Source organism: Spermophilus citellus (assembly GCF_964194105.1).
Source record: "Spermophilus citellus genome assembly, chromosome: 9".
Lineage (NCBI taxonomy): Eukaryota > Metazoa > Chordata > Mammalia > Rodentia > Sciuridae > Spermophilus > Spermophilus citellus.
The window spans coordinates 12,572,421-12,596,144 of NC_138191.1; the positions used below are offsets into that span (position 1 = coordinate 12,572,421).

General features: G+C 41.6%; 1 protein-coding gene across 1 annotated transcript; it reads right to left on the minus strand.

Moving 5' to 3' along the window:
• Positions 1-16,216: 16,216 nt before the first annotated feature.
• Positions 16,217-21,593, minus strand: MPZ (myelin protein zero). The gene is made up of 6 exons (XM_081306543.1): positions 21,436-21,593; positions 18,740-18,906; positions 18,127-18,340; positions 17,773-17,908; positions 17,553-17,613; positions 16,217-17,422 (listed from the first exon to the last, which is right to left on the minus strand). The coding sequence occupies exons 1-6, from the start codon at positions 21,530-21,532 to the stop codon at positions 17,321-17,323; spliced, it is 777 nt and encodes a 258-aa protein (XP_081162669.1). The 5' UTR covers positions 21,533-21,593; the 3' UTR covers positions 16,217-17,320.
• Between the last annotated feature and the right edge of the window lie 2,131 nt (positions 21,594-23,724).

Here is a 23,724-nt window from a genome sequence, read left to right on the forward strand (position 1 = left end):
AATAAGAAACAAAGGACAATCACTGAAATTCAAACTTTACCCCAAAGTGTATCCATGCCTAGCAGGCCTATAACATTTTAGGAGAATTAAAGAGTGATTCATGGGAAGGCCATATGTAAAAGGCGGTACCTCCCTCCTCCTGATGCTAGAGAAAAGGAAGTTTACTGTTATATTTGGACTATGTTCTGAGTGCAGTATAGTAATGATAGTGGCCTTTAGTTCCAGCCTCTTAGGCAAATACGAGAATAACTTTATTGCTACATCTTGTGTATTCCAGAATATTCTAGTAAAATAGGAGTATTTCCTGTTCCCTTATCCCATGGATGAGATGAGAATTAACTGGTGCTGTACCTTAGTTTTTGCCTATGGTCAGACTAAATTGCTCCTTCTTATTAGAGCCTTGGGCTCTTGAGAGTTGGCTGTTGCTAAGGCAAGGGTGGAGTTCTCTGTCATCAGCCTCTTTCTATAGTATCTTCTGCTTGCGGGATCTCCACTGATTTGTTCCTTGCCACACTGATCTGGAGCATATTGCTAAAATGATTTTTCCCCTCACCATCTCTTGCTCCAAAAAGGTTATGTTTATCCTCATGCATATTTTAAAATTAAGTCCTTAGTAATAAACACATAGTCATTACTTTGGGAAGGATAGTTTTGACCAAAAGAGAGCCTTGGGCATTGTTATGGTTTGGATATGAGGTGTCCTCCAAAAGCTCCCATTTTAATGCAGGAATATTCAGAGGTGAATGACTGAGTCAAGAGAGCTGTAACCTAATCAGTCCATCCTAGTTTGAATGAACTAACTGGGTGGTAACCATAGCATGAAGAGCATGACTGGAGAAGGTGGGTCACTGGGGACGTACCCTGAAAGATGCATCTTCCCTGCGGCCCTTTCTCCTTCCACTCTCTGTCTCCCTGTTTCCTGGCCACCATAACACAAGCAGTGCCCTTTTGCCATGATATCCTGCCTCACCTTGGGCCCAGAGCAAGGGAAGAGGCCTACCATGGACTACACTTTTAAAACCAGGAATCTAAATAAACTTTTCCTCCTCAAAATTGTTCTTGTTTGTTATTTTGGTCACAGAGATGAAAAACTAACTTACACAGGTATCTTTACCAAACTAATGGTAGATCTCAATAACAGTTCTAAAAGCTGATTTCTCTCTGCCAGGCTGCTTGTTCCTACCATGGGTATTCAAATTGAGCCTCTTCTCTGAGCTATGTCCCCAGCCACTGGGATCTCATTCTTGGGGCTCTAGATTCCTGCTTCTCTTCCCTCTAGTATGTATAGCTAAAGAAATGATCCTTGGGTACTAATCACTGGAGAGTTTTTCTTGAGTATTTTATTTTGTGGAATAAAAATGACAAGTCTTTGTGGAATTGTTGATTTCTGTTATAAATGGCTTAGCAGATAAGACATGAAGGGGGGAAAAAAGGAAGAAAATGAAAAGTAGAGTCAACACTTCTGACACCAAATGTGTGTTGCCAATTGTAAATCCCAGGCTGTGACCTGTACTTCCAACTAATCAGCTGTAATTCAGGGGGTCACAGGACCCCTTGCTCCTGTTGGATAATTTGCTAGAATGGCTCACATTACTCAGGAAAATGTGTTACCTACTTTTACTGATTTATTATAGGGGATACAGCTCAGAAAAAGTCGAATGGAAGAAATACATAGGACAAAGTGTAGGGAGGATGATACATGAAGCTTTTTATGTCATCTCTGGGGACACCACTCTCTCAGAACATAAGTATGATCACCAACTTGGAAGCTATCTGAAACCTGAAGTTTATTTTTTACAATTTTTATAAAGGCTTCATTATATAAACATGATTGATTAAGTCACTGGTCATTAGTGATTTGATTTAATCAATCTCCAGCCCTTCTCCCTCTGGAGATGGGAGAGGGATTGAAAGTTCAATTTTCTAATCATAAGATTGGTTTTTCTAGCAGTAAGCCTTCCACCCTTCAAGAGTCACCTCACTTACATATATGTAGTGTGGTCAAGAGGGGGTTATCATGAATAACAGTCATCACTCAAGAAATTCCAAGGGCTTTAGGAGCTCTGTGCCAGGACCTGAGGATGAAGACCAAATATTTCTTAGTCCATCCTAGTATCACATCCAAATAACTGATTACTCTTCTGGTGTATTTTCAACTGTACAGTATAACAGAACTATAGTCCTGACAAAGAGAAAGTCTGTAGGTCTAAGTAAGTGATATATTTTTAAATATGTTTCTAAAACCCAAACTTGGAGATGAAGGTTCTGGGTAGAAAATTCAGGTAGTGAAAGGGACAAGGATTCTGCTTCCTAGACAACCTTTCACATCCTACTTTCAGAGACTTGATATTGCTGAATGGAACTCTTGACCTCACCTTCATCTGGCCCCAATGTAGAGTCAGCTTCTTCCACTTCTGTCTTTTCCATTCCTCTTATAATGAAATCCTGCCTTAATATCCTTTTTTAGGGAGTTGCCAGTTGCCCCTTCCTGTCCACCTCTTTGCCTCTCTCTCTCTCCACTCTTCTTCTTGCCCTTGATGAGTTTCTGAAATTGTTGCAGTTGGAAGCAGTTTCTGGCAGCATCTCTGCCCCTGTTATCCTCAGGCTCTGCGAACCAACTCTGACTGGAAATTGGAATCACTTTCCAGTGAGCTGTTGTCTTCCTGTTCTTTTTTTTTTTTTTTTTTAATCCCCATACTGGAGACTAAACCCAGGACCTCACACATGCTGAGCAAGCACTTTACCACTGAGTTATACCCACAAGCCCCTCTTCCTGTCCTTAATCATCTCCCCAACTGGTCCCTCTGTTGTCTGTGCCTCTGAAAACTGAGGGGTTGTGAAGGGTGGTTAGGAAGTTTGCTTCCCCCCCCCTGCCCCGTCCAGTACTGGGGATTGAATCTAGGGGTGCTGTGCCACTGAACTATAGACTCAGCCCTTTTGATTTTGAAACAGGGTCTTGCTAAATTGCTGAGACTATACTCAAACTTGTGGTCCTTTTGCCTTAGGTTCTGAAGCAGCTGGGATTATAGGTGTGTGCCATCATGGATAACATAAAAGAACTTTATTTGGTATTTATTTGGGTTACAATTAGGAAACAGATTTAGATACCACGGAGTGAATGTTCCAAAGGAGGCAAGAAAAAAGGAAACTTATGTAGACAAGTAGTACTAATTTATTGCAAAGCAGTAAAAATTCCTTTGAAGAAAATTTCTATTAAATGTCGAGAAAGGAACAGGGTTTAAGTGGCAGGGGCTATGAGACTAATCAGATAAAGAAAAGAATGTATAAATGTATTAAAAATGTCTGTAAAACAATAATCTTATAATCGCTTGACATACATATTGAGTCTCGGGTCTCAGTGTAATTATCTGGTCATTCCAGCTGCCTGCAATAAAGGGGTCAAAGTGCCCAAAAGTTCACATTCCCAGGCAACTACTTGTTCTCATAGTGCCTTTCAATTCCCTTACTGGGGATTGAGCACAGGGGCACTTAACCACTAGACTACATCCCCAGCCCTTTTTGTTTTTTATTTTGAGACAGGGTCTCCCTAAATTACTTAGGGCCTTGATGAATTGCGAGGCTGGCTTTGAATTTGTGCTTCTCCTGCCTCAGCCTCCCAAGCTGCTGGAATTATAGGTGTGTGCTACCACCTCTGGCTTTTTTTTTTTTTTTAATAATGGGGATTGAATCCAATTCTATCACTGAACTATACCTTCTTCAGCTTTTTTTCTTTTTTCTTTTGAGACAGGGTCCTAATAAGTTGCTAAGGCTGACCTTGAATTTGTGATTCGTCTGCCTCACCCTCCTGAGTAAGTGCCATTACAGGCCTGCACCACCATGCCTGGTTTCTGATTCCATTTTAAAAAGCTTTCTCAATGTTTCTTTTATCAAATTTTTCCTTTTATTTTCTCATGATGATGATGACTATCATCATCATCATCAGTGTTCTTTATTTACCAAATCACCTGGATTTTCAAGAACAAAGCAAGAAAAGCCATCTTCAGTGTTCTTACTCGCATATAAGGCCCTATCAACTTAGAGTTATTCATAGGTAGAGTCCTAAGGGATGTTCATTCTCTACGTTTTGGTGATTCTCTAGCTTCATACTGCATACAAGATATGAATGGTGATAATAGTAATATCTAAAGTTCCTTGGGGCTGGGGTTGTGGCTCAGCGGTGAAATGCTCGCCTAGCACATGTGGGGCCCTGGGTTCAATCCTCAGTACCACATATAAATGAATAAAGTAAAGGTATTGTGGCCAACTACAACTAAAAAATAAATATTAAAAAAAAATAAAGTTCCTAAAGTGCTATGTGCCAGATCCTGTTCTAAGCATTTTCATATATATTAACTCATTACAAGCCTATGACACAGATACTTTATATTATTATATACTATTATATCCCCATTTTACAAATGTAGAAGTCAAAGATATTGAAGGACCTTCTCAAAACAAATGAGTAGTTGAATTAGACCCAGAACTCAGGCAGTCTGATTCAATCAGTTTGTGCTTTTTTTTTTTTTTTTTCAATACTACATAAAGGGTTGGATAAATGACGTGTAGCCAGATTGGTTATTAAGGATATTGTCCAGGGCTAGGGATGTGGCTCAAGCGGTAGTGCGCTCTCCTGGCATGCGTGCGGCCCGGGTTCGATCCTCGGCACCACATACCAACAAAGATGTTGTGTCTGCCGAAAAACTGAAAAATAAATATTAAAAAATTCTCTCTCTCACTCTCTCTCTTTAAAAAGATAAAATAAAATTATATATATAAAAAGGATATTGTCCAGCTTAGAGGGAATTGAGCAGAGTTTCCCTTAGCTGAGCTCAGGCATACCTGATTTGGTCCCTCATAGCCTGGACAGGTAAGGCCTGAACCCTCTCTTATTCAGGATCAGATGCTGGCTTTACCTGACTGGTCTAGCAGATTCCTGCCGAATGGTATCAGTGCCTTGATCCAGCTGCCTCCCCTGTTACTCCAGGGAACATGTAGCCAGGCTCTCTTGAAATTAAAAGTAGTTGGCTGGGCACAGTGACGCACATGCTTGTAATCCCAGTGACTTGGGAAGTTGAGGCAGGAGGATTCTGAGCTCAAGGCCAGCCTTAGCATCTTAGCAAGACCCTGTCTGGAAAAAACCCAAAAAACCAAAAAAACAGGGCTGGGACTGTAACTCAGTGGCAGAGTACTTGCCTAGCATGCATGAGGCATTGGGTTCAATCCTCAGCACCACTTAAAAATAAACAAATAAAATAAAGGCATTCTGTCCATCTACAACTACAAAAAAATAAAATAACCCAAAAGGTAATTAATGATGGTGGAATGTGATGATCATTATTATCCAAAGTATAGGTATGAAGACACAAATTGGTGTGAATATACTATGTATACAACCAGAGATATGAAAATTGTGCTCTATATGTGTAATAAAAATTGTAATGCATTTCACTGTCACGTATAAATTTAAATAAATAAATAAATAAAACCAAAGGGCTAGGGATGCAGCTCAGTGATAAGTGCTCCTGGACTTATCTTTCTCTTCTTTCCAACCCTCTTCTAAAAGGGTCCCCCAAACCTCACTGTCAAGCTGCAATTCTTTGCCATGGGCTGGACACTCAAGACAGGACTGCAGGATAGACTGTGGGGACTCAGTTGGGAGACACTTAATGCCTAGAAGGAAAAGGATTTGCAGGACAAAAGGATAGTACCTGCATTGTGATGTGTGGGAAGCCATTCTGACACGTGATTGGGTGACTCCCGTTAAGGGCCTGAGGCGCTTTGGCTGTGTCGAAGCTTTCCTGACCCTTTTCTGATGAGAGAGCCCATCCGTGTGGGGGTGTGCCTGACCACTGACCCCGGGGACCCAATCACTGACCCTGACCTTGGAGTGCAGCCCCCCCTCAACCTTCATTGGATGGAATTCTCCCCTGAATCTCTTGTTCCCCAATAAAAAGCTACTCCCAGGCGTGTTCACTCTCTCTCTCTCCTGCTAGCCCTGAATAATCCTCGCTGCCCTGCTGGGCGGCTAGAGGTGGGAACCAGAGAGGTGAGCCATCTTGGACCTAGCAATATAAATAAGGTACTGTCTGTGTGTTTTATTTTGATCTCTTCTAACTAACTTTATGCCTAGAACCTCATTAATGAAACCACTGTGCAGGCCGCGTGGTAGAGTGATGCAGTCTGGATTTTGAGGCAGACAGTGATAGACTAGACCCCTGGATGGTGAGTTGGGCCCTGATCTCTGAGTGTTTATTGGGGGAGAGTCCCCCACTTCCTTCAACTGAACAGAGGGAGAAAGGGAATAACTAGGAACATGCATGGATGGTGCTTCTACTCTATGCCAAACACTTAATTTTTTTTTGTACTTTCATATATCCTCCCATTTGCTATCTTAAATAAACCATCAGATATTAACTTCACAGAATTCAAGTTTCTGGAGTCAGGTGATTTGTCCTAGGTCACACAGAGCTACAGCAGGAACATAAACCAGGTGTAGTTTGATCTCATTTTAGGTCTTACCAGAAACAGGTGAGTATCTAGACAATCCTTAATTTTTTTTTTTTTTGAACTAGGATTGAACTCAGGGACTCTCTTTTGGCAAGGAAGACAGCTAGCATCTCACTGGGGGGGGGGGAGTCCAAGCTACCCTAAATCTTAATATCTCAAATAATTAACAAATAATAAAACACAAGCACTCAGAAATATATTTACAAACAGCAAAGCCCTTAATAGATCTAGTCCACATGGGTTCTTGAACTAGACTGGTTCTTTTATTAAATAATCCATTTGAGCCCAATATGTCATCTTGTTCCTGTGTTCTTGGCTACTTGGGGGGTTAAGACAAGAGAATTGCTTGAGCCCAGGAATTCAAGAATAATCTATCACTGAACTGTAGTGCTGTTTTTATACTATAATATACTCTGCATTCATTTGCCTGTTTTTAGATGTTGTATTCTGTTTTACTTATATATGCATCTAAACCTGTTTGTATCAGGTAGCTTTATAACACTTCTTTTTATTTTATTTTATTTTATTTTTTTTATTGTTGGTCGTTCAAAACATTACAAAGTTCTTAATATATCATATTTCACAATTTGATTCAATAGCAAGATTATGGTATACGGGGTATAACACTTCTTAATATGTGTTAAGATGCACTTCTCTGTCTGAGCTGCCACGTAGGAGCTGAGCACCCCCTAGCTTTGAGTGATGGAAATGTGGAGACTGGCTTCCCTAACCTGGAAGCAGGTGGATCCCCATCTCTGCTCAGCAGAGGAGCAAGCTTTGGGAGTGGGCTGCCCCTTGTAACATTACTCCTCTGCTTTATATGAATGGAATGTTCATTCAAACAGCCTCCCCCAATAAAACCAGGGTTCCAGGAGTGTCCCTTTCTCTTTCTTGCCTGACTTGCCCATTTTGTGGGAGGTGGGTCAGAGGAGTCACCGCAGAACCCAAAGAAAAAAGTATTTTCTCTGTCTTTGTGTGATTATTTCTTGCCAGCCCAGTTCACCTGATGTGGGAAGCCATTCTGACACGTGATTGGGTGACTCCCGTTAAGGGCCTGTGGTGCTTTGGCTCTGTCGAAGCTTTCCCGACCCTTTCCTGATGAGAGAGCCCATCCGTGTGGGGGTGTGCCTGACCACTGACCCCGGGGACCCAATCACTGACCCTGACCTTGGAGTGCAGCCCCCCTCAACCTTCATTGGATGGAATTCTCCCCTGAATCTCTTGTTCCCCAATAAAGGGCTACTCCCAGGCGTGTTCACTCTCTCTCTCTCCTGCTAGCCCTGAGTAATCCTTGCTGCCCTGCTGGGCGGTTAGAGGAGGGAACCAGAGAGGGGAGCCGTCTCGGACCTAGCAATAGAAATAAGGTAACTGAGTCTGTGTGTTTTATTTCGATCTCTTCTAACTTTATGCCTAGAACCTCATTAATGAAACCACTGCGCAGGCCGCGTGGTAGAACCTGAAGTGACTCTGACTGATTTAGTCGTGTATCAAGACACTTCTCATTATTTTTCTTGTTCAGAATGTTCCCAGAAACCCTTGCATATTTATTCATTCATATGGATTTTAAAACAGTTAGTTACATTTCTAAAATTATTTTATTGGGATTTCCAGTGGATTATTATATGTTATTGGTGGAAGACAATTTTATTCTATTCAGTCTTCCTTAAGATTGTAGAAGAAGCCGGGTGTGGTGGTGCACGCCTGTAATCCCAGCAATGTGGGAGGCAGAGGCAGGAGGATCACAAGTTCAAAGCCAGTCTCAGCAATTTAGTGAGGTGCTAAGCAACTCAGGGAGACCCTATCTCTAATAAAATACAAAATAGGGCTGGGAAGTGGCTCAGTGGTTGAGTGCCCCTGAGTTCAATCCCTGGTTACCCACCATCCCCGCAAAAAAAGAAAGAACGTAGAATGAAACATTTTGTTGTTGTTGTTGTTTATTCAGATCCTAAACCCTTTTATAAATGTTGTAACTTTCTTTGTTTTAATTTATGTATTTTATTTTTTATTCTGACTTGTTATATATAACAACGGAATGTATTACAATTCATATTACATATATACAGCACAATTTTTCATATCTCTGGCTGTATACAAAATATATTCATTCACACCATTTGTGCCTTCATACATGTACTTTGGATAATGATGTCCATCACATTCCACCATCATTTCTAACCTCATGCCCCCTCCTTCCCCTCCCACCCCTTTGCCCTATCTAGAGTTCGTCTATTACTCCCATGCTCCCCCTCCTACCCTACTATGAAACAGCTTGATGCTGGTTGTTTTAATGAATCATAATAATAGCCATTATTTATCAGGTGGATAGTATGTGCTTAATCCTGTTAAAACACTTTATGAACTAGATTTCTTTTTAAAGTCATGTTTGTTGAGATATAAATTATATATGGTACAATTTGCCTATTTAGTTTTATAGTTATATAAATTTTGATAATACAAATATAAAAAAATATATAGTATATAGTACTACCATCAAGATACAGAATATGTTACCTTGTTCTCCTTTAATTCTTTTTTTAAACAAATAGAAAAATTAATTTTAATATAGTTCCATTTAACCCAATGGATTACCAACATAATTTGCAAAGAAAATAATTATTAGTTGTGGGGAGCCATTCTCACACGTGATTGGGCAACTCCCAGTTTGGGTGTGAGTCGCTCTGGCTAAACTGTGTCAGAGCTTTCCCTCTCCTGGTGCGAGAGCCTGTCCGTGTGGGGGTGTGACTGACCACTGACCCCGGGGGCCAATCACTGACCCTGACCTTGGAGTGCTGCCCCCCTCAACCTTCATTGGATGGAATTCTCTCCTGAATTTCTTGTTCCCCAATAAAAGGCTACTCCCTGGCATGCTCTCTCTCTCTCTCCTGCTAGCCCTGAATAATCCCTGCTGCCCTACCGGGTGGTTCGAGGTGTGAGTCAGAGGGAGAGCCGTCTTGGACCTGGTCATAGAAAAAGGTAACTGAGTCTGTGTGTTTATTTTGATCTCACTAGCTAACTTTTATGCCAAGAACCTCTTTAATGAAACCAGTGCGCTGGTTGCATGGTGGAAGTTAGTAAGATAGTTCATGTTCATTTTCTTTGTCCTAGTAATTCTTTGGAATCTAATGTCTATTTAACACATAGCACACCTCAATTCAGACTAGACACATTTCAAATACTCAGTGGCCTCATGTAACCACTGGCTGTCATATTGGCTCCTTTTTCCATCTTTCACCTTTTGATGAGACATATGCTGTAGGCTGCATGGTAAGTCACCTTGTTATGTGGTTTCTTGTTGCATTCCATCAGAAAGGGACACCAAAGAGATGAACTTAGAATATACAAGAGTAGAGCGAGGTGTTCTATTTCTCCCTGTGAGACTCTAATAGACTGTGGGTTGGTTTCTTCATGCTTTTGGTGGGAATAACTTCAGATAGGTCACCTTCTCCTACAAGGTTTTCATAATGGCTCTCTCTTCTTTCACCTCCTACCTCTCTAAGTTTATGGAAGGAAAGGGGCTTCACAAAATTTGTTAGTTTTTCCCTCAACCTTGCCCTTACCTTTATAAATACCTTATTAAACAATTTTTATTCTGATTGATCTTTTTTCATCTTGGAATCTTGAATAATGGATTTTTAATTATAGGAGAGTAAAATATACCTCATCTCATATCACAGGTAATGTATTCACACATACCAGATTAATTTTATATTAAAATATAACATATAAAATGCTAAAACTTTTAAAGAACATATTTGTGTAACTTTGTGAAGAAAAATGGAAAACAAAAATTACAAAATAAACAAAAATCTGAAAAATAAGATGATATTGTAGTTAAAATTTTTATGTGTAAAAATTTATCAAAATGAGTTGAAAGAGACATGAATTGTATCACCAGTCATTTTTTATATTTAGCTTGACTTGGTTTCTCCTTTGGTTGGCTTTTCCTTTATTGTAGTTCTTTCCTTTGCAAATTTTCATTGTTGTTTTTCATTTCTTCCTCGTGGAATATTTTGCCAAGAATATGTTCTGTAGTGCAGAATATGTTGCTGTAAATTCTTTTAGCTTTTGTTTATCATGGAATGTTTTTATTTCATCATCAAATTTGAAGCTTAATTTTGCTGGATATAAGATACTTGGTTGGCATTCATTATATTTTAGAGCTTGGTATATGTTGTTCCAGGATCTCCTAGTTTTGAGATTCTGTGTTGAAAAATCTGCTGAGATATGAATTGGTCTTCCCTTTATAGGTAATCTGATTTTTCTCTCTGCAGCCTTTAAAATTCTATCCTTATTCTGTATGCTAGACATTTTCATTATAATGTGTCTTGGTGTAGATCTGTTGTAATTTTGTACATTCCATGTCCTATAGGCCTCTTGTATTTGATTTTCCAGTACATTCTTCATGCTTGAGAAATTTTCTGCTATTATTTCATTGAAGAGATTGTGCATTCCTTTGGTTTGAATCTCTGAACCTTCCTCTATTCCAACAAATCTTAAATTTGGTCTTTTGATGGTATCATAATTCTTGGGTATTCTGTTCATGGTTTCTACTATCTTCACTGTGAGATCAACTTTATTTTCAAGATCTCAAGATCATATATTTTTTTTCTTTTTCTTTTTAAAACTTTGTTACTGCTTTGATTGCTAAACTCACACAAAACTCTGTAAATGCTTTGGTCTTTTTTTTTTTTTAAGAGAGTGAGAGAGGAGAGAGAGAGAGAGAGAGAGAGAGAGAGAGAATTTTTAATATTTATTTTTTAGTTCTCGGCGGACACAACATCTTTGTTGGTATGTGGTGCTGAGGATCAAACCCGGGCTGCACGCATGCCAGGCGAGCGCGCTACTGCTTGAGCCACATCCCCAGCCCAAGATCATATATTTTGTCTTCATTGTCTGAGGTCCTGATTTCCAAGTGATCTAGTCTGTTGGTGATGCTATCTATTGAATTTTTTAATTGGCTTATTGTTTCTTTCATTTCAAGGATTTGTTTTTTTGTTTGTTTGTTTTTCAGTATCTCTTATCTTGCCAATGTCTTGGCTGGGCACAAGATCACGAGCCACTCACAGCTTTGTCAATTCAAACAGCAATTCTTTATTCCCGAACTCACACCGGCCTCTACACACGTTCTGGGGCAATCCCATTTCTCCTCCGCCCAATTCACCTACTCCACGAGGCTTTTTTCCAATATCCCCTTTGAATCTCACGAGAACTCAATGGGAACAAGCAGCAGGAACACCCTAATCCCGGCAGCAATAATCTTCAACCTCCAACTTCCCTAAAACCCCTATTGTCTTAAACCGGGAACGCCCTAAACCCAAGGACCGGGATACTTCCTCAAACCTGATCAGCTCTAAACCCAGATCCGCCTTGGTCCTTGAGCAAGGTCACCTTACATGCAATGTCAACAGCGAAATCCATTTAACATGGGGTACGCTAGCAAGGAAATTTTGATGCGTCATTCCTACTTGGCAATGGCCCTCAGCATTATCTCTTTCTTGAAGTAATCTCTTACAACTTGTATTTGTTCTCTTTTTGTTGGAGTGACCGATTTTTGCCCGGATCTTCTCACTTAGGTTGTTCTTTAATTCCCAAATCATTTTACTTATGTATATTCTGAACTCCTTCTCTGACATTTAACCTACTTCCCTATCTATCTATTCTATTGTTGTATATCTTGGTTTGTTTGGGGCACTTTTCTCCCTTGTTTTTTCATGATGTCTATGAGTCTTCCTCTTTTGCAGTGTAGATCCGAGGTATTACAGCTTCTGTCCTGTTGTCTTATAGTGTTCCTATGGGTTACCAATAGCTCACTTTTAAGGGAGAGATCAATATTACAGCACTCAGTGTACCCAACATGCAGCCATATATGAGTTAGCTTCTATTTTTACATTTACAGTTTTGTCACTATAATCAGAAATGATGAGTTCGGTTATCTTCTACCTTATAGTCAATAGGTTTGCGTAATGGTTTACAGTTTCTAAAGGTAGACGGGGGTCCTGAGGGGTTGGCTGAGATGTTTAGGAGGTAGGATGTGAGAATATGGAGGTATTAGATTATATGACTAGTGAGAGGATAATCATAAGAAGCTGGCTGTTAGTAGGAGAAACAAGAGATAGGCAACCCCATGCAAGACTCCCTGTTACCTCAGCAACAGGATAACTGTTGCACCCCTAGTAGAGAACCCTCTGGTGCAGCCAGGCCACAGGGACCTTGATGATGTCTTACCAGGTCCTTATTGTTGTCCCTTGATAGAAGCCGCAATATCCCAGTTTCATGGCCGTGGCAGCCTCAAGCCTATATGTACCTTGATGTTGGGCTATGGAGCCATGCTTTGGTGAATAAGGAACCCAAGCACAGGGTGGCTCACCGCATATTTCCAGGCACAGGGAGGGCAGGCTCTCCCTCCGGAACTCCAGGCCACGGTGTGGCCTAAATATTATAATTTTCTTCATACAAGTTATATACCTTGTGATTGTTTTTGTTCTTTTCATTGTCAATAATGGGTTCCTATCTTATTTCTGTCTCTATCTTGATTTCTCATTATAGATTGCAATACATTTATCTTATAATCACATTACCAAATTGACTTATTAGTTCAGTAACTTTCTAGTTAAGTCTTATGGATTTCCTAGGAATGCAACTATCTGCAAATAAAGATAGTTTTTTTCTTTCTTCTAATATATAGAGAGGTTTCTTATTCTTGACTTATTATGTCAACTAAATTCTTTGAAAATGGTGTTGAGTACTTTTAGAGATAATGAATAAACTGTCTTGTTTTCTATTTTAATGACAAAGAGGTGTAGTGTTTTACATGATATTTCCTTTTTTCTTTCTTTCTTTTTTTTTCTTTTCAGTACTAGGAATTGAACCCAGGAACATTCTATCACTGAACTACATTCCCCATGCATTTTTTTTCTTTTTTTTTTTTTTAAAGAGAGAGTGAGAGAGGAGAGAGAGTGAGAGAGAGAGAGAGAGAGAGAGAGAGAGAGAGAGAGAGAATTTTTTTATATTTTATTTTTTTAGTTCTCGGCAGACACAACATCTTTGTTGGTATGTGGTGCTGAGGATCCAACCCGGGCCGCACGCATGCCAGGCGAGAGCGCTACCGCTTGAGCCACATCCCCAGCCCCTCCCCATGCATTTTTATTTTTTTATTTAAAGAGAGGGTCTCATCAAGTTGCCCAGGCTGGACTTGAACTCATGATTCTCCTGCCTCAGTCTCTTGAGTAGCTGGCATTACAGGTATGTACCACTGCACCTGGCCCACAAATTACTTTATGCTTTTTTTTTCCCCCAGTGCTGGAAATCAAACTCAGAGCCTTGTGAATACTAAACTACCACTGAGCTACACCCTAGCCCTCTTATGGTATAGACATATTCTTTCATTCCCAGGATTAATTATTCATGGTCATAATTTATTATTTTATTAACTTGTAGGATTCTATTTGGTAATATTTTATTGAAATGTTTTTATGTATATTCATAAGCTGTATTATAATGTTTGTCTTTTTATTTTGAATTTACATTAAAAAGCTTTAAATTATTCTCAAAGTACTCAAATGTCTGGTCAAAATTTATGTTATTATTATTATTATTATTAATATTAATATTTTATTTATTTGTTTTATTTGGAACTGGGGATTGAACCCAGGGCACTTTACCACTGAGCTACATCTTCAGCCCTTTTTATTTTTTATTTTGAGACAGGGCCTTGCTAAGTTGCTGAAGCTGGTTTGAACCTGGGATCCCCCTGCCTTGGCCTCCAGAGCTGCTAGAATTTCAGGCATATGCCACCATGTCTAGATAAATTTTGTTATTTATGATGCACTGAGGATCATAAATGATTTGTTTAAAAGTAGCAATTTGATGGAATTCAAACTATCCCATGTAATATTGCTATTTTCCTTTATGTGACTCACTATTCTAGGCTCTACTTAATGCTTCATTGCAGAAGAGAGAAAGATATGGTTTACATTGTGGAAAATGGGAAGTAGTCCTGAATAAGCCCATAAAAGTATGGAATGATTGTGAAAACACATAATGGAAAGTTTGCAAAATACTGTTCCAGGGTACCAGAAATCCTGATGGAATCAGAAATATTCAACAATTGGGTAAACTGAGCTGGTAAAATGCAGGTGCTGATAATTTTTAGAACAAAAGTGTAATGAAATGTGATACTCTGGGCTATGCTATATATCAGAACTGACCCAAAGTTTCATTTGACTCTCATAACAGCCCAGGAAAGTCAAAAGGGTACTCAGCTACAACTATTTGATGAATAATGAACATTTTAGTATCTTCACTAATAACAAATCTTTAACTTAGATATTCCTAACTTTATTGATTTTGACTGTTTTCTCCTCCCCTATCCAAAAGTTCTCCAGAATCCATTTTATATTAGAATTAATTCAGATAAATGTTTCTTTTAAAATCAGTGAAAACAGCTGGGTGCAGCAGTGCATGCCTATAACACCAGCCACTTGGGAGGCTGAGGCAGGAGGATCATGAGTTCAAAGCCAGCCTCAGCAATTTATTGAGGCCCTGAGAAACTTAGTGAGACTCCTGTCTCAAAATAAAGACTAAAATGAGCTAGGGATGTGGTTCAGTGGTCAAGCACCTCTGGGTTCAATCCCCAGTATAAAAAATTAAATTAAAAATAAAATAAAAGTAGTGAAAGATACCCCCAAATAAACAGTAGCACTATGGGTTTTTGGCAAAGCTGGTGTTAATTACATCTTTGAGTCTTTTTTTTTTCTAAGAGAGAGTGAGAGAGGGAGAGAGAGAAGAGAGAGAGAATTTTAATATTTGTTTTTCAGTTATCGGCAGACACAACATCTTTGTTTGTATGTGGTGCTGAGGATCGAACCCAGGCCGCACTACCGCTTGAGCCACACCCCTAGCCCTCTTTTGAGTCTTAATAAAGAGAAGAAATGGCTTTTGAGAGCCTTGTTTTTTGACGCAAAGCAAAGATGATGCATATATGGTCTTCACAACCATTTAAAGATTCAAGGATATTAATTATGAACCTAAATTTACATACTAGCAAACTAGCTAATGAGATATTAATATTATAGCTAAAATAGTTTACCAACAAAACAAATGTGGGTTTTTGTAGAGATCTGTGCTAGTTTATAAAATGTACTGATTTAAGCAAGAGCTAGAAACACCTTTAAAGAACTCATCCTCAATATCTTAGTTGTATATCAATTTATAATTTACCAAGATTTCCATATATAGGATGGATTCTCACAACATCCTTGGGCATTAAGCAGAGTGGATATCACGATCTTAGTTGTTGACAAATGCATAAACAAGCTTACCAAAGTTAGATAAATTAAAATGAAATGCAAAGATGTTTTGTCTGCCGAAAACTAAAATATAAATATTAAAAAAATAAAATAAAATGCAATCCTGGATCACACAGCTAGAGTGGCTGGGATATTTTAGAATCTGAATCTTGGTTAGTGTGTTTTCACTTATGTAAAAACAAAGCCTGACCCAGCTTAGCACATAGTACAAGCTTTTTGGGTATTTGTTGAACGTCCCAATGTGTCTTGTGAGCTTTTTCAGAATTCTTCCCACTATACAATACCACAAGACCAAACTCAACAACTAATGTTGATGAGGCAGAATCATAGGATGTTGGGGATGAGAGAAGGGGCAGGGATTATTCCCAGGAGAACTAGGAATTCAAGAGGGAGCCAGAAACTTCTGGAAATGTCAGTGTTTATTAAACATTTAAGGACATTTGGAGTTTTGAAAAGCAATATACAGAATGTAGAAAATTCCTAAGAATTCCCTATAGCTGGGAGAGCAGCCTCTTCCTTTTCCCCCTACTTCCCATTTGTTTTTTTCCTGCTTTCTATTTGATTGTTTAAAGCCATTTCTTAAGGCTCATTTGCCCCCCTCCTCCACCCTTGACCTTTGAGGATCCTTTGTCTCTCCCCTCATCCTTCTCCAAGTTCTTGAGTCCTAGAACAGTGCTCCAAAGTGATCAGGAAGTATCAAGCTGAGGTCTGAGGATCAGGGGCCCCTTTGTTTAATGGGGTTGGGGGCCTGAAAAAGCCACATGACGTCATCGGTCCTCAGTCATGGGGGTAAGGGCAGAGCATGGGCACAGGTAAACAAACAAGCAAACAAAGGATTAAAAAATAAAAAATAATCAACAACCTAAATAAACCCTGAAGGAGAGTCTGATGGGGTGATCTGAGTGTTAACAGGACAGATAATGGAGCTGGGTCACTTGTTGGAGGGGAGGGAGGGGCGGGAAAGGAAAGAGCCAGAGGGGTCAGGCTAGGGTGCAAGGGATGGAAGAACAGGTGGCCTGGAATTGAGGCAGGGGCTATCAAGTTCCCTTTCTTCTCAGTGCCTGAGAGACAGACACCAAACACACAGCCCTTGGGGCAGGTGAGGGGTATGATTAGTCCCTGGGATCCCAGAAAGTCAGGGGGTGAGGGGGGGCAATACAAGTGTTTGGGAATGAATTTTAGAATGAAACTTACATCTCAAAGGGAGGTGAGGGCAGGGTAGGGCAGGGCTGGGGAGCAAGGGAGGAAAGCACCTAGACTGGGGATAAGAGGAGCCTAGGTCCCCCTGCTCTGGCAGGGTCTGGGGGCGGTGATCACTTGTCCGAGTCCAGGCCCATCATATTCTTGAGGGCGTTCTTGAGGCTGGTTCTGCTGGGGGACTTGACAGCAGGTCGGAGCTCCGAGCTCTGCTCATCCTTTCGTAGCTCCATCTCGATGACCACCACCTGAGAACCTTTAGCGGACTCTGCCCCTGACCCCCGATCCCCCGCCCGGCCCGCTAACCGCTATTTCTTATCCTTGCGAGACTCCCCCAGCCCTTTAGACTTCTTTTCACTGGCAGCTTTGGTGCTTCGGCTGTGGTCCAGCATGGCATACAGCACTGGCGTCTGTGGGGGAGGGATGCTCACATCAGTCACGAATCCCGTGGGGCTTGACTGTTCCCATCCCGCCCCTCACGGCTGCCCTGGGACTCCCAGGTCTCCTCCCCAGCTTGTCCAAGTTCCAAGTCCCGCTAACCTGCCGCCCGCGCTTCGACGAGTCCTTGGAAGGCTTGTGCAATTTCCCCTTCTCCATGGCACTGCAGGAAAAGGGGTTGCTGTGGGTTTGGTCTCGCCCAAAACCTTTGCAGAGCGGGTAGCAGCTTTCTCTTTCCTTTGGCCCTCTTACCTACTGAAGTGGTCTCCACCAAGATGGGAAATAGTGGATTAAGGGTGGGGAGTCGGGCTCCGCCCCTTACCTGAGCCTCCTCTGCAGGGCCGCTTGTCTGCGTAGCCAACAGTACCGAACCAGGTAGAAAAGCAGCAGTAGCAACAGCACCACCCCAAGGACGCCCCCAATCACAGCTCCTAGCACGACCCCGTACCTAGTTGGCACTAGGAAGAGAAGGGAAAAGAAGTGGGGAAATGAACCGGGACCTCTGTCTCTGATCCATTGACCCACGTCTATTCCCAGACGTTAGGGATATAGGACTCCTAACCAAGGCTGCCTCCTGCCCTCCCTCCCAAAGCCTAAACATCGTTGGGTGGGGCTTTTTGCCTCTTTCCCCAGTCTATCAGTCTCCCTCTTCCCCTTTCTGAACTCCTTGGCGCACCTTTTTCAAAGACATAGAGTGTGACCTGAGAGGTCTTGCCCACTATGTCTGGTGGGTTTTTGACATCACAAGTGAAAGTGCCGTTGTCACTGTAGTCAAGGTTGTGTATGACAATGGAGCCATCCTTCCATCGAGGGTCCCCTACCCACTGGATACGCTCTTTGAAGGTCCCCACTTCATCGATATAGGGTTGTCCTTTGGCATAGTGGAAGATCTATGAGGAATGAGGGGAAGCATGTAAGAGAACCCTAGTGAGAACAAAGCTGTCAAAGCTTGGCACCCGGGGGTAGGGCCAGGGATTCTGGCCTGGAAAGGGTAGTGCTGTGGGTGGCAAAAATGCAACTTACTTGCCAAAGTTGGGGTTATGGCTTATAAAGGATTTTTCCTTCCTTAGCCCAAGTTCTCTTTTCTGTTTATTTATTTATTTATTTAATATTTATTTTTAGTTTTTGGCGGACACAACATCTTTGTTTATATGTGGTGCTGAGGATCGAACCCGGGCCGCACGCATGCCAGGCGAGTGCGCTACCGCTTGAGCCACATCCCCAGCCCTTCTGTTGATTTTTGAGGCACCCCTTCTATTATCCAGCCCCAGTATCCCCCAGGCACTCACCGAAATGGCATCTCGGCCCCCTTCGGGCTGGTAGCGCCAAGTGAAAGAGATGTCATCTGAGACCCACTCACTGGACCAGAAGGAGCAGTGCAGGGTCACTCGGGAGCCCACAGCACCATAGACTTCCCTGTCTGTGTAAACCACAATGGCCTGGGCAGGGCACAGCACTGCAAGCACAGATGGGAAATCAGAAAGGCATGTGGCCCAGTAAAGGCTATGGAGGATGTGAGATCAAAGTGCAATCAAGGATTGAGTCAAAGAAATAATAAAATTTTGAGGCCTGAACCTCTCTGGACTAACTGAATTGATGAGTGTAAATATTATGTCTGTTCAAGCTCTCTGTATGTAGTAACAGATTGTCTTGGGGACTTCCAGAAGATGGGCTGTTTTCAAGTTTCACTTTCCCTTTGATAAAATCTCTCTCTCTCTCTCTCTCTCTCTGTACTGGGGATAGAACCTACAGTTATATCCTGGATCCTTTAATTAATCAAGTAAAATTTTGAGACAAGATCTCACTAAATTGCTGAGGCTGGCCTGAAACTTGCAATCCTCATGCCTCAGCCTCCTGAGTCACTGGGATTACAGGAATGCACCACTACACCTGGTAGTATCCAAGTCTTAAGTTATCCCTTAGATGCAGAGTTTTAAAGTTTTTATAAATTATATAGGTAACATAAATTGTATTCTTCTTATATAGTATCCAAGCAATACAGATAAAGTTGGTTTCCTTTCACACTCACTCCAACCAATTCTTGTAGTCCCCTCGCAGAACCACAGTTACCAATTTAATGTGTATGCTTTTCTGGTTTTCAAAATCAATAAACTCAAGATATACTAGTACTTATAAGAAATGGATAAGTTTGCTTGTGGAGCTTTTTTATATACATTGCATAACATTCTCTGCCACCCCCCCTGGTATTGGTATTGGGAATTGACTTGGAATTGAACCCTAGGGTACTCTACCACTAAGCCACATCCCTTGCCCTTTTTATTTTTCAGTTTGAGGTAGAGTTTCCATAAGTTGTCCAGGCTGGCCTCTAACTTGCAGTTATATGCACCACTACACCCGTCTTGACATCAATCTTATTTTCAACGGATGTATGATATTTTACAGTATAGCAAACTCAAATTTCTTGCCCTTCCACCCCACCAAGTGGAGAGAACTAGAGAATACAGGTCTTCCGTGGCATGACAATCCTCACTACTGAATTCCTGGTTGCCATACAACTTGCTTTTGACTGGGGAGCCCGGGAGAGAAGGACTCATACTCTTCTTAGGGGAAGTTGATACAGAGAAAGATCCCAAGCTCAGAGTTCAAATGACATTGCATGGGAGCCTCTGTGGTTTAATCATCCTCATTCCTCTTTGGCCGCCTAGCCTAGTGCCACCCGCAAGACTCACCCACACAAGAAAGGCCATTCCAGGGAGACTATGTGTGGGGGCTGGCCCTAGATGGGGTCCACTGTAGACCCTTTTGTTCCATGGGGGGAGGAGGAGGAGGCAACCAAACAAAGACCCATTATCTGGCCAATATTGGGGAATTCTACAGCCCCCACTCCCACCCCATTGTCCTGAATCTCCCACCTCAGCATCAATATTATTTACTCACCTCCTGGGACTTCCTTCTTACAGCCTTCTTGGGAATCATAAGGTAACAAGGGAGGTTATTCTTTGGATCTAACTTCTATTCCTCCTGTTATAATACCAATCATTGCCCTTCTCAGTTCAGCTCAATGGTTCTATGAATGGGACAGACGTTGGGACTGAATTCACCCTCCCTCCTGTACTCCAAGATTACCTTTCCCCATTTCTCTCATCACTCCCTTCTCTAACTCCTTATCCTTAATATTTTCCCAGGGTATCCAGAACAGTTCAATATAGCGCCTAAGAGTCTAGGTTCTGGGTTTAGGATTCAAGGACCTGACAGCAGAGAACCTTGGGCTTTGTAATTTACTTCCCTCCCCTGCTGACTTCTCCCTCACCCTCATCCCAGCTTGCCTACTGTCACCCATGGCACCAGGACTCAGGGTAGTTTGGAGAAGGAAAGGATCCATTCAGTCCACTGTTTTGACTTTCTCTTGCTTATCCAATACTTGTCAGAGGGCAAGGAATGGATGAGCCAACAAATGAGGGAAGACAGAGTTAGAGGGACAAGATATTGGGATCTCATAGAAACTTCCTTCCATTCCATCCACTCACTTAATAGATGAGGAGCCACAGAGAGAATGTGAGGCTCCAAGAAAACAAAAACTGTAAGGAGCTAAGGCCACAACTTCAGGCTCCCTCCTTAGATTATACTCCCTGACTTTTCACTTCTGGAAAACTAAAGTTGGGTACCTCTTGCCCTATTAGGGGATGAATGGGGAATAGAAGCCAGTGTTTGATCCTGTTTCTTCCCAAACTCTAACACCAATTCCTATCAGGTTCTCAGCATGGTTCTGGGGGTATGTTACTGGTTTCCAACTTGGGTCCAGTCATGCCCACTCTAAATGCTGTTCAAACTTTCTTTTACCATCTCCCTTCTCAGAAGATCTTTCCTGACTCCCTCCAAATGATATATATTTTTCTCTGAATACAATACCACCTTCCTGCTTTTGCTAACTGGTTTTTGGCAATAAGGGGTACCACAAAGGCAGTGGGGGGATGCTGAAACCAGCTGAGTTGCAAGGTACCTAGACTGGGGTGGCTCCACTTACCCAAAGAAGAGAAGAGCAGCACAGCCAGGATAGGGCTGGGACTAGATGAGGGAGCCCCAGGAGCCATAGCTGGGGCAGGGGCTAGGGCCCGGAGCATCTGTGGGGTGAAGAGAGTGGGGGACAAGGAACTGAGCGGGGGTTCCTGGAACCCGCTTAAAATCCCCTGGGGCCCCAGCATGAGGGGGCTGTCCTGAGCCAGTAACCAATTACGGCCTGGCATGTGCAGTCGAGAGGTGGTGGTGGGGGGACAGGGTGCAGAGAGCAGAAGGGGCATTGTATACTCTGGGTGGAGGGATGGGGGGGACACATACCACCCCACACACAGAGCGCTTTGTGTCTTCTGGCCTTCCCCTGCCCCAGGCTGGAATGTTGGGAGGGAGGTGAAGGAGAGGGACAGAAAAAGGGACACAAACACACTTCTCTCAGGGATAGTTAGGCAGAGAAACCTAAATCCAAAGACCATGAAATGTGATTTCTCCTTAGCCTCCTTGCCTGACGGGAGGCCCTTGAGAGTCCTAGAAGCTATAAGCAATTTCTCCCCAGAGAACTCTGAAAACAGGATATCTTTTGTTATTTTTTAAAAAAATATTTATTTTTAGTTGTAGATGGACACAATACCTTTATTTTATTTATTTATTTTTATGTGGTGCTGTAGATCAAACCCAGTGTCTCACATGTGCTAGGCAAGTGCTCTACCACTGAACTACAGCCCCAACTCTCTTGTTATCTTGATTACGATAGGTTGCATTATAGATTTCTTGAGATGACCAGGTTCTTTGGGAATATCTCCCACCCCACAATGTTCCTGCATCCTGGGAGATTCTTCCCAGAGAGAAACTTGACTGAGAAATTTCAAGGGAAGAAATCCTAGACCTTTCCCTCTTTGTTAAGAAGTTCTTTGATGACTTATGCTGCAGTTTAAGTTCATTTCAATTGAGAGCAAGACAACAAAATTGTAGTGAATGCTATATGTAAAGTATGGAAATGCAGGCAATAGAAAGAGGAATAAAAATTACGTCCCTCCTGCAAGTTCAAAATTTAGTTTGGAGGAAGAGGGAGAGAGGATCAGAAAACAAACCCATCAACAACCAATTACAATAAACCATGATGCTTGCTTTAGTAATGAACAAAGAGCTGGGAATACAACAGAGCACATACACAGCTATAACATTATGAAGGTTAAGTCATGTGAGAGATTAAACACAAAAATAAACTGCATATAATAAATAAAGTTCAGAGGAAGAGGCAGTCAGGTCTAAGAGGTGATGTTAGATATAGACCAACCTTGAAGGATGAGTGACATTTTGAAAATAAGGAAAGAGCAGAGAGAGTGACCAGATAGATAGAACAACAAAATTAAGTACAAAAATGTGAGAAAATGTGTTTTGTGCATGCATTTTTGTGCGTGTGTGAGCTGGACAGGTTTGTGACGTACTGGGGATACTTAGAGAAGATCTTGAGCCATCCACTTTAATTTGGGGGAACTTGAAGGGAAAATAAGTCTGAACAGAAAAGTTGAAGCCTTTTCCTAAGGAGCCTTAAATGATAGCTCAAAGAGGGTGGATTTAATCTGATGCATTTTACCCATTTCTTTAAGATTTTGGGGTGGAATTAGGGATGGGAATAGGACTTGGTGACTTAGGAGGCTGAGGCAGGAGGATTGCAAGTCTGAGGCCAGCCTCAGCAACTTAGGGAAATCCTGTTTCAAAATTAAGAATAAAAAGGACTGGGGATGTAGCTCAGTAGTAAAGCACCCCAATACCTACATAAATAATAAATAAGTAAAAGACCTTTTAAAATATTTTTAGGTATAGATGGACACAATACCTTTATTTATTTATTTTTATGTGGTACTGAAGGTTGAACTCAGTGCCTCACCTGTGCTAGGCAAGTGCTCTACCACTGAGCTACAACCCCAGTCCTAAACTGCACAGGTAAAATCATCATCAACAAATGTTGCAATTCTTACCTCTCCCAGCTATAAACAACCACTTTCTTCCTATCTAGTCACCACTTTTAGTTACACCTGTTTTTTGTGTTGACTACTTTCTTTGTTGTATTTCTTCAGGGATCTTGCTAAGCTTATAAATTTGTTGAGGACAATATATGTCTGTGTCTTTGAATCCCCTGTAGTAGTTTTCAGAGACTGTGGCAGAAACTCAACAGCTCACACATATTAAATAAAATTTCTTAAAAAGCTAAGTAAAGGGGCTGGAGATGTGGCTCAAGTGGTAGTGCGCTCGCCTGGCATGCGGGCGGCCCGGGTTCGAGCCTCAGCACCACATACAA

Bases quoted from the DNA above. Each gene is read 5' to 3' on its own strand.
- MPZ (XM_081306543.1), bottom strand. From the start codon at position 21,532: ATGCTCCGGGCCCTAGCCCCTGCCCCAGCTATGGCTCCTGGGGCTCCC. The intron at 18,907-21,435 runs GTAAGTGGAGCC...CTGTGCTTGCAG, and splicing joins GCTGCTCTTCTCTTCTTTGG to TGCTGTGCCCTGCCCAGGCC. The intron at 17,614-17,772 runs GTAAGGGGCGGA...CTTTTCCTGCAG, and splicing joins GCCCTGCAGAGGAGGCTCAG to TGCCATGGAGAAGGGGAAAT.